We start from the raw sequence: 11,580 nt of genomic DNA, 5'->3' as shown, positions 1-11,580 counted from the left end.
AGCAAAAGTTTCACAAGACTAGAAGTAAGTTTCTGGAAAAATATGTGTTTCATTGCATGTATTCCTCCTTCACCAAAATCACATTCAGACTGACCTGTCCCCCGCGGCCTCTTTGGAGCAGTTTCTCAGGAGCTATCTGAGATGCTGTCTCCCAGGCTGCAGTCCTCATTTTGCATTTTCCAATAAAACTTAACTCACAGTTCTCACACTGCGAATTTAAGTCGACAAGAGGAAAGGGCCTTGCATGACTGCTGCTCAGGAGGAAGGTGGTGGGTCTAGCTCAGACCTTCTCTAAGTGCCTTCCGGCTGTAGTTATAAGGCTAGAATTCTCTTCCCACCACTGTGGGGGTCCATTGTCCAGTGAGCAGTGTTTGTCTTATCACAATACAAATAATTTCTAAAAGGTGCTAAACATCACCTCTTCTCACTCACAACAGGGAAGCTGCTCAGAACTTTCTTCTCTTTTTTTAAGTCATTCTTTTACTCAACATTTGCTTTGGGTAAGAATCTGTTGATTAGCTGTGTCCTCCCCAGGGCCATTTACCTTCTATGACTTCTCTGTCTCAAGCTTTGGCTCCCCTACTAAAGGAATTTCAAGCTGAAGACAGCAGCTGGACAGAGATTTTGCTGGAAGCAGGGCCTTTCAAAAGTGCCTGGCCTTGAAAATCTTTATCTACAGATATGACACTTGGCTGAGTGAGATGCTTTCAGAGGAACAGTGACTTTAACAGCTGCACACTTACCACGCTCCCTGGGCAAACCCCAGCTTAGGGCCCCCCTCCCCCTGTCCCCCGAGAGCAATTAGTATGCATGGAGTACAGCTTCAAAGGGGTTAGCCATTCCCGCCGGTGGGGGGTGGGGTGGGGGGTGTTGCCAGGCCCCTCCTGAGTACAGGTGTGCAAGAGGGCTCCTGCCTGCCCCCTAGAGGCCCCGGGAACGCCAGAACCTTGCGTTCTGATAACATTTAGCCCTTGTTCACCACCAGGGAGGAAATCTCCACTCCTCTCCTGCTGGGCCCTCCCCTCCACCCAGCTCTCTCCTCCCCACTCCTCACCAGAGCCCAAACCCCTCTACTACGGGGCTCACAAAGCCCTCAGCCCTCACCTCCTGCAGTAACTGACACCTGGTTCCCCCGCCCCTGAGGTTTGGGCTCTCCCACAGCCCGCCCCGGCACAGGCTGTTCACTTTCTCACACGCCACAGAGTTCAAGGTCAGGAGGTGGGGTCACCAGTTTCCCTACTCCCCAGGCCACATCCACACCATGTCCCCTCCGCTCTCCCCGAGGATCAAGCCAGACCTCAGCCCGTGCTCACCTCCCTCCTGGCCACTCCCCTTACACGCCGAGCCTATGGCCATGGGCTCACAGTGGCCTCTGTGGTTGATCCATCCCACGCTCTGGACTTTCTGTCCCGTGATCTCCAAATATCTTCCCTTCCACTCCATTTCAGCCAGATTCCCAGGGGCAGAACCTCCTCCTGATACCCAGAACCCAGACATTGTATCCCCTTGTTCTACTCGCTCACCATTCCGGCCCATTCGTCTAGTTTCTCCCCCTGCATCAGCAGTCGTGCCTCTGTAAGGCCTCAAATCCGTGCACTTTTCTAGTTTCTCCCAGTCTAGCAGCCCTTTCTGGCCTTACATCACCCACTCTCTATCCTGTTCGAACTGCGTGCTCCATCTCTTCAATCACTCTCTTCTTCAACTCCTCAACATCAACGCTGTCTTTCTTACCTTTCACCCCAACAGGCTTTATCTGCGTAGACCTCACAATGGAGCAAGCACACAGCCTGGGAGAGGCCCCAGATCAATGGCCACAGATCTCAGCTGGGTCCTCTACGCTGACCACCGCTTCTCTGTCCTAGTGCTCCACCCTGGGGAGCACAGTGCACCGCTAACCTAACCCTGATCCATTCTCTCCAGCTCCTCGGCAGCCTTGAGCCACATTCCCTGCTTTCCTTCTCCTGTCTGGACAACCTCTCCCTCAACCCAGAAACTTCAAGCAGCATCTAGACACGTGAAAGTGCTCTGGTCTCTCTCCTCTGAAAAGAAGATAAATCAGCCTTCTCTTCAGCACAAATCCCTCCAGTTCCTGCCCTAGCTCTCTCCTCTGCTTCCTAATATGTCTCACTCCCTACCTCCATTTCCCCACCTCCTTGCTCCTTGCCGGCCTGGCTCCTGCCTTCAACAACCACAGCTGCTTTCACAGGTCACAGGTAGGTACCACTTATTGTTCTGACACAGCAGAACCCCCTTCTTCCCTGTGTTTCTGAGACATCACACTCCTGCTGTCTACCTGTATATCTCAGTCCCCTCCTCCCCTGACCCCTGAGGTCGTCCAAGATCTCTCACAGGCCTTGGGCTCTCAAAATTTCCACGTCCAACAAACACAGATGCCTTACAAATCCACATCTTCAGACGTGTTCATCTAACTGCCTCCTGGACTTTTCCACTCAGATGCTGCAGAGAATGCTCAGTAACAACATGGCCAGAAACAAATTATCTTTCTCTTCGACTCACATCTCTATGTCCCTCTTCTCAGAGAATGGGTGCCCCACCCGTCCTGTTCCAGGGCAGACCCAGGTCCAGTATGTTTTTAAAGATCAATATTCGCGCGGCCTGAAAACGAACCCTTGAGCCTCCCTCATTCTCCACAGCGAATCACCGAGACCTGGCAATTCTACCTCCTCCTGTATCACCGTGCTTCTTTCTCAACTGAGGCTGGCTGCCTCCTACACCTCCTTCGGAAAGCTTCTGGTACCCTAACTCCGGCGGGCCAGGGATCTTGCCCGCTGTTCCCACGCCCGGGACTGCCGCCACGGCATGGACCACCACCACGCAATGTCCGGCCGGCCCTGGTGGGTGAGACCCCTACTGCACTGGGCGCTCCATTCCCGTTAAGTCCCCACGGCCGGGCACAAAGGAGCCACCCGGCAAGCACTAAACGGATGGAGTGAAGGAACGGAAGAGTAATAATGAGTGAAGGGGCCACGGAGGGCAAATGCTACGAAGCCCAGCTCTCACGCAGTCGCGGCGAGAAGGCCGGCGGGTAGCGCTGCGGCCAGAGCCTCTCCGGCTGTGCGCGCCGGGCGCCCTAAGAAGCCGCGGGCGCCCTGTGATGAGGAGCCCCGGGCGCCCTGAGAAGCCCCGGGCGGACGCCGAGAAGCCCCGCCCCCGCCTCACGCGGCACTCCTCGCAACCAATGGGAACTGTCCCCGGGCCGCCTCTGAGGACGCTCCCGGCCCGCGCGCGGCTTCTCAGCCAATGGGAGCAGCCGGCGTCGCCCTCGCGGCGGGGCGGGAAGGGGCGTGGCGCAGGGGTCCCGGGACAGCTCAGGCGCGGCGCTTTGCCGACGTCGTGTTCCGGTGAGCACCGTCTCGGCTCCAGCTCAGCCCAACCGACGGACGATGGGGACTCTGGGCGCCCGGCGCGGCCTGGAGTGGCTGCTGGGCTTCTACTTCCTGTCCCACATCCCCATCACCCTGCTCGTGGACCTGCAGGGGGTGCTGCCGCGCGATCTCTACCCCGTCGAGGTGAGGGTGCCTTCCGTCCCGGTCTCGGGTCGCTGAGGTTGGGGCCCATCGTCGTAGCGGTTGCCCCGGCGTCCCCATCGCGTCCCCTCCTCGGGCCTCGCCCACTCAGGGTTCCCTCCCACTTTCCTTGGGCCCCACCGACGGTCTTTACCTCGACATCTTGGGCTTTTCTTTGTTTCTCCCGACGGCTTCTCTCAGGCTCCTGGGGCGAACACCTTGCCCCCTTTGAAGACAGTTCTCTTGGTGTTTGTTTTTTTTTTTTTTAAAGACTTCCATACCCCAGCTCTGGTCAGTTGTCCGTATTTGAGGGAAAGGGTCTGGATAAATGGGCTTCCCCGGTTGGCTCAGTGGGTAAAGAATCCCCCTGCCAATGGAAGAGATGCAGGAGACACGGGTTTGATCCCTGGGTTGGGAAGGTCCCCTGGAGGAGGAAATGGCAATCCACTCCAGTATTCTCGTCTGGAAAATCCCATGGACAGGGGAACTTGGTGGGCTACAGTTGATAGGGTCGCAAAGAGTCCGACGCCACTGGGCGCGCGCGCGCGCACACACACACACAGAGTGGATGAACCAGTGTCTAAGTTACATATCGATTTGGTTTTAAAGTTGTGTTTCCTGGGAGGACTTTAAAAATACCGACTAATCCCAAAGAAATAACATGCACGTAGAATTAGATGCGTCTATAAAGACATTGGCAGAGAATGTCTTGATTTCAAGATTAGGATCCTGCAACTTCAAAATCTCTAAAGTAAATTAAGGATACCTTGCAAACAGGGCCTTTTTAAAAACTGTGTTTGAATAGGAATGATCATCTGAGTAGAAATACAGGCAAAGGCCCCATTTCCTGGTTGTTGGAGAACACTCTTTACACTAAACTTTGCTTTAAATGCTTTTGATTTTTTCAGATTTATTTTCACGTCTGGACCCTATAACCAACTATCATGGAATTCCAGTCCTCAGTTCTCCCCTTCTCCAATTTGTCAGCAGAACTATAGGCAAACCTGACTTGTCTACCTAAAGATTTGATTTTGCCTCTGTTTCTCCTTAAATGCTTTTTCCCTGCAAAGCAGGGGTTCTTAACCTGAGGTCCATGAACCCCTCATGGGGTATGCAGAATTGTGTGTGCCCTGTGTTTTACATAGCTTCCATCAACTTTTTCAGGGGTCTGACCTTACCAAAAAGGTTAAGAGCCACTGTTCAACAATATACCACCACTCCATAGTCTGGTTTGTTTCTAGCTCCAAGCATAACTAGGAAGATCTCTGACCTACCTTTTCCTGGGAAAAGTGTAGGTTGTGTGTGTCAAGAGCTCTGGACTGAAGTCTGGGGATTTGGTTGTTCCAAGAACCTCTTGAGCACCTTGGTCAAGTCAGGGCTCTTCAACTGTTAAGAAAGAGCTGAGTTAAATCACAAGCTTAAACATATACAGGGTATATTAGTTTCCTCTTGCTTCTGCAGCAAATTACAAAAATAAAGTGGCTTAAAACATGAATTTGTTCTGTTTCAGTTTTGGAGGTCAGAAGTTTGAAATGAGTCTTGCAGGGACTTCCCTGGTGGTCCAGTGGCTAAGACTCTGCACTCCCAATGCAAGGGGGCCCAGGTTCGTTCCCTGGTCAGGGAACTAGATCCCACATGCCACAACTAAGAGTTCACATGCCACAGCTAAAGATCTTGCATGCCACAACTAAGACCCAGCATAGCCAAAGAAATAAATAAAAATAAATATTTAAAAAAAAAAAAGAAGTGAGTCTTGCAGGCCTGATTCCTTCTGAAAGTCCTGGTGGAAGATCTGTTCCTGGTCTCTTCCAGTTTCTGGTGGTTGCAGGTGTTCTTGGCTCGTGGCCACATCACATCAATCTACGCTTCTGTCTTACTTTGCTTTGTTTTCTTTAGTTCAGTCTCCCTCTGCCTGATGTTTATAAGAACACTTGTCATTACATTTAGGGCTCACCAGATAACCAGGATAGTCTTCTCATCTCATGGTCCTTAACTTTAACCACATCTGCAAAGTCATCTTTGCTAAATAGGGTTACATTCATACATGCTTGTATGATTAAGATTATTCAGCCTACTGCATAGGCCCAGGTGGTACATGATCTTGGCCAACAGAACTCAGGCAGGCTGCCTGTTTATGGTCTTGCGTGTTATGAGTCCCTTTACTCCTGGCCAGCTACGTTACTCCAGGTAGCCAGCCTTTCTAGACCGAACAGCTGTTAGTTTCTCTTTTTTTTTTTAAATTGGATGGACTGTTTTTGACATCTTTATTGAATTTGTTACAGTACTGCTCCTGTTCTATAGTTTTGGTTTTTTGGCCTTGAGGCATGTGAGGTGTTGGCTCCCTGACCAGGGTTCAAACCCACATCCCCTGCATTGAAAGGCGAGGTCTTAACCACTGGACTGTGCCAGGAAAATCCCTTCCTTTTCTGAATGTGCCATTCCCACAAGTCCTTGCTCACAAAATACAGTGAAAATGTGTTCAAAATCATAAAGACCCCATTTAAACTTACATATTTGATTTGGTAAAGTTTTCTCAGCTTTATTTTTTTAAGTTGACTTATTGTTGAAGGTCAAGAGCCAAAGCAGGCCGGATCTGACCGGAAACTCTTGTGTGTGTGTCTATCTCTGATGCTATTTAAAGGCCTTAGCAATACCAGGGTATCTCGGCTTTGAAGGCCTGTGTCTCTAATCACTCTTGTTGCTTTGTGGTGGGCAATGATGGGTGTGTTGCTTCCATATGGGGAAGTAATAATAATAAAAACCTTGAGTTATTTTCAGATTCTCCTTGAAAAAATGCCAAATTTTAACATCTGTTGTGTTTTTCCTCCCTAAAGGGAAGGAATTTTCTCCTAGAACTAAAAAGCTTGTAGAGATCACATAATGGTTAGGCTGAAATTTGCAAATATCTTTCTTGGTTTGAGCCAGATAAACTCTTGGAAAAGAACTGTGAAACGGTAAGAATTCAGTTTGGATTAGGACATGGAGAGGATGGAAGCATTTTGTGATATCATTTGCATCTGGGTAGCATTGCTTCGGAGAAGGCAATGGCACCCCACTCCAGTACTCTTGCCTGGAAAATCCCATGGACGGAGGAGCCCGATAGGCTGCAGTCCATGGGGTCGCTAAGAGTTAGACATGACTGAGTGACTTCACGTTCATTTTTCACTTTCACGCATTGGAGAAGGAAATGGCAACCCACTCCAGTGTTCTTGCCTGGAGAATCCCAGGGACGGGGGAGCCTGGTGGGCTGCCGTCTATGGGGTCGCACAGAGTCGGGCACAACTGACGTGACTTAGCAGCAGCAGCAGCATTGCTTCTATTAAAATAAGGAAAAACAGGTGAGCATCTAGGCCTGAAATCAGCCTGTGTGCTCATTCTAAGTTTAGAGGAGTGCAAGACCGTTCAGTAGCAACTCTGGTCTAGAAATCAATGTGCATAGGCCAGGTGAATATTTTAATGGTTAACAGTGGTAAGTTGAGTCAAGCATGAGTCAGGTATAAATGGAAACAGTTTTAGTACCTTTTTGGGGAATAATCAATGACTAGTTGCATGCTGAGATTTTAGTAAGATTAAACTGAACTCCAGGTCCTTATTAATTATATTCAAGTAATCTTAGCATTAACTGTGTGCTAGCCATTGTTCTAGGACTATAAGTATTAACTCCTTTTATCTTACCAACAATGAGGTAGGTACTATAATTAGGTAACCAGCTTAGTGGGATTTAATGCTTTGCTCAGAGGCAGGCACTCTGCCCCCAGGTACCATGTTCTTCACTTTGCTTGGGGGTTAAGGGTGTTGACCCTCCAAACAGTTGAAAATCCACTTATAACTTATAGTCAGCCCTTGGTACTCAGGTTCCTCCCTATCCCCAGATTCAGCCAGCCACTGACTGACCATGTAGTATTTACCATTGAAAAAGCTCCGGGTATACATGGACCTGCACAGTTCAAATCCATGTTGTTCGAGGGTCAACTGTATTTTAAATTTTGCTATTATCCTTCTGAACCTCTTAGAAATTACCAAATTTCTTGTATATATCTGCTTGGATTTTATGAAATAAGTGGATCTGAGAGAATGAATACTAATTAAATAGAAGGTGAAGTTCAAACCAATCAGAATGCCTTTTAAATTTTGTTAATCTTTTAAAATAGGTCCGTCCAATTTTTTTTTTTTTTAAGTAAATCTAGAAAGCAAAAGAGGATCTTAAAAAACATTTAGTCCAAGTTGCTTGTTTTACAGATGAGAAAACAGAGTCCAGAGAGATGCAGGGATTTAACCTTCATGAATATTTTCTATGTTACCATCCTGAAAAGTGCTTAGAAAGAAGCTAAGGATATTTCCATAAATTTAAGTTTCAAGTCAAATACAAATTCAAGATCACTTGGCTATCTAGCTGAGGCCCTTCTGTCATTAATTATACTAACAGTGTATGTTCCTGGATATCTGCTTAAAGGTCACTCGCAGCAAAGAGGCCTCTTATTTCACAATAGTGAGTCTTTAGATTAAAAATTAACGGGAAAAGTATCTTTGGATTTTCCGTTGTAAGCCAGATTCCTAGCTTGGAAGTTGTCTTATAATATCAAGGCGCCATCTCCAGGAGGTTGAATGCCACAGACCTTCAGTAATCTATCTGGGGAGAGCCCTAGGCTTTGGGCTAGGAGCACAAAGGGGGCAACCCTGCTTCCTCCCCCTGCCTCCCCCACCCCCCATCAACATGGATCTGCATCTTTCGATTTGACAGTGTTAATACGAAGGTGGGGCCCGTGCTAGCACTGAGACCACTCATAAAGCTATACAGTCTGTTCCTCTACAAATATCCTACTGATCTCCCAAAAAACAAAAAAAAAACAACTTTTGAAATAGGGGAGTTAAGAATGAAGAGGAATTTGAGATTTGGGGATTATTTAAATTGTCTAAAATTGCATCTTCACAGAGGTTAGATTTACCTTCCTTCCATTCACCCCCCCTACCCCGCCAAAAAAAAAGACAAGTTCATTTCTGTACTTGAGGAAATCTGGCCCTTGGAGCTTGGTGTGCAGTTGCTGTTGTGAAAAGACAAACCTCAGGGTGGTTTTCATATCATTTCTTTATAAAGGATACCGTTGGCCAATACATCCCGTTTGTGTGTTCAGTAAAGAGCCCACTCATTGTTGCTCTTGACAGTAGGCAACACATCTGGATGTGTTATCACAGATAAATTCTGGGCAGCACACAGGGGCTGGAAGAGCTGAGAAGCTGCTGGGCGAAGGTAACACTTGAGGTAGAGCTTGTGTGTGTGTGTGCGTGCTGCTGCTAAGTCGCATCAGTCGTGTCCGACTCTGTGCGACCCCATGGACTGTAGCGCACCAGGCTCCTCTGTGGCATTCTCGAGGCAAGAAAACTGGAGTATGTTGCCATTTTCTACTCAGGGGATCTTCCTGACCCAGGGATTGAACCCGTGTCTCACATCTCCTGCATTGGCAGGTGGGTTCTTGACCACTAGTGCCACCTGGGAGAGCTTGTGAGTTTTAATTAAATGACCATCTTGGCTGCACCACTGAAGCCAGCTGTGAGTGCTGTCTGCTGCCCAGGGGCTGGGTGATGAGAGGCACGTTCGGAGGGTTGGAGCCACGGAAGCCAGTCCTGCCAGGTGGCTGTACTCACCGTGTTCCTCGTCTTTTCCCAGCTGAGAAACCTGCAGCAGTGGTATATTGAGGAGTTCAAAGACCCTCTGCTCCAGAACCACCCGGTGTGGTTCAAGTCCTTCCTGTTCTGCGAGCTTGTGTTTCAGCTGCCTTTCTTTCCCTTCGCAGCATATGCCTTCTTCAAAGGTGAGTAAATGGAGAAATTGCATTTTTGCTCTGAGCCCAGGTCTCAGAAATCTTTGGGGAAAGTTCCACCAAGGAAGGGGAGTGGTCCCTGGCGGATGTGTGAGATGATATAGGAGGTGGTGGGAATGGTCAGGATCGATCTCGTAAAGGGACATCAGTGTGGCTCAGGATGGCGTCTAGGATCAGTGCAGCTGCAGGACTGCCTCAGTCAACTGGAAATCTCACACACGTCACCTGAGGCTACTTTACAGATTGAACTTGTTCCCTTTTATTGTTTTCCTAGAATTTTTTGTTTTGGCTTTTATTTTTCTGCTTTGGGTAGTATCATACTGGCTTATAAGCAGTAGCAGCAAGTCATCCCTAAGTGGCCTGACTTCTCACTTAAAGATTATTCTTCCAGTGTCCCCATATGACTACTGCTTTTAAAAAGAAGGTGGCCATACCAGTGTTCATTGTAAATAAACTTATACAGCTTTTTTCCCACTGGAGCCCTCAAATCCAACTCTTAGCAGAATCTGTTGATTCTTCTCATCCACATATACTTACTTAGCAGAGAGATGCTGCTGGCAGAGCGTCCCTGCTCCCCACCCTCTGTATTTGAGACCAGCTGAGTTTACCTTATAATGGCCATTTTACTGCCCTAGAGTTTTTCTGAATTCTGACTCCACCCATGTCCTTCAGCAGTCAGTGCTAGGGCTCCAGCTGTCACATAAGGACTGCACGTTGGACGCTATTATATCACATCCAGTTTTCCATTTCTTTCCACTTGGAAAGGGAGGTAGAATGAACTGAAGGGAGCAGGCAGAGACGGGGTGGAGGGTATGGTGGGCTCCCCTGGAGCCATGAGCAGATCTCACTCTGTTCTCTCTCTCCTCGCTGACCTCAGGAGGCTGCAAGTGGATCCGCACCCCTGCCATCATCTACTCGGTTCACACCATGACAACTCTGATTCCCATCCTCTTCACGTTGCTACTCGATGATTTCTCCAAAGCCAGTCATTTCAGAGGACAAGGACCTAAGACTTTCCAGGAACGACTATTCCTGATATCTGTCTATATCCCCTACTTTCTCCTTCCTCTTATTCTTCTGCTTTTCATGGTGCGGGACCCCTACTACAAGTCTGAGGAGAAAAGAAAGAAAAAATGAGAGAAATGCCCCTGGGTCCAGTGGAGAGGTGACCACCGGGCAGTTTCCTGTTGGACCCAGTACCAGTGCTCAGAACCCATGTTTTCAGTAGTATCTGAACCACAGCAGCAGCAACACACATGAGCAAGACCCTGGCAGGAGGCACACCAGACCCTCACCTTCCAAGGGCTTTGACACAAACAGACTCATCACCCAAGGACGGGCAGAGGGGTGTGGGCTGGGTGATAGAAGTGGTGCCAAAGGTCTCCTCAGCGTGTCCCCAGGTGCCACTGCAGGATTACTAAAAGCAGAACCAGACCAGAAATTAGATAAACTTCTGAGAAACATGACCTGCTTGGCATGTACCTGAGTCATTTGACTCACAGGATACATGTGACTAAAACTATGACTCATGAGTCTCTACAGAATATCACTGATGAGCAAAATTCAGTTTGAAATTATACCTAATATTCATTAAAAATTGTTTCCTTGCCCCTACCCGTAGGTAGGGGTGAAATATTCTGTAAGAGGTTATAAATTCAGTTTTCCTTTAAGATTCAACCTTGGCATGACTTTCAGTTGGAAATGGGTCAGACTGGAAGGTATATTGTTTCTGTCCTAAAGTAGGTCATCCCAGGAGAAGAGAATTTTTAAAGTCTCCTTTTTCATTCTCTTTCTAAACCTTAGTCTTCCATTAGTTTTTACAGACCACATGAGTTCCTTTACTCTGAGGTCTGGTGTCCCAAGCCTGAGCTGGAGGAATGCTTCCTACTGGATAACTTCATCCTACCAAACAGTTTCATAATTCTTTGTCCTGTACCCAGTTGGGGTAGGGGTGGGGGGCTGGCCATGACAGGTCCAGTGTGTGCATACAAGGTCTCTTTATTTGGTATCCTGCTTGCTTTAAGTTCATACTCGAGGCCGACTCAAAAAGACTTGTGAACGCACATGAAAAATGGTAGATGCTGGTCCTGGTTAGTTCCCCCTTTTTGCCTATTTTGCTTATAAGCCCTAATGGTCTGACTTTGGGGAATATCATCTGACTTGTGTGTCTGGTCAAAATAAAGCTAGCTGCTGACCACTGCCTGGTTTGGTTTGTGGACTAAGGGCTGGAGAGT

The 11,580-nt window shown here is 48.2% G+C and overlaps 1 protein-coding gene across 1 annotated transcript; it reads left to right on the top strand.

The window, feature by feature from the left end:
- Nucleotides 1-3,290: 3,290 nt before the first annotated feature.
- TMEM97 (transmembrane protein 97) lies at nucleotides 3,291-11,545 on the top strand. The gene is made up of 3 exons (XM_043480009.1): nucleotides 3,291-3,530; nucleotides 9,193-9,337; nucleotides 10,224-11,545. Exons 1-3 carry the CDS (start codon nucleotides 3,405-3,407, stop codon nucleotides 10,481-10,483), a joined length of 531 nt encoding a protein of 176 aa, XP_043335944.1. The 5' UTR covers nucleotides 3,291-3,404; the 3' UTR covers nucleotides 10,484-11,545.
- Nucleotides 11,546-11,580: the final 35 nt, after the last annotated feature.

Source organism: Cervus canadensis, chromosome 1, assembly GCF_019320065.1.
Source record: "Cervus canadensis isolate Bull #8, Minnesota chromosome 1, ASM1932006v1, whole genome shotgun sequence".
Lineage (NCBI taxonomy): Eukaryota > Metazoa > Chordata > Mammalia > Artiodactyla > Cervidae > Cervus > Cervus canadensis.
The sequence above is the reverse complement of the archived record's forward strand: the minus strand, read 5'-3'. Positions and strand labels throughout refer to the sequence as shown.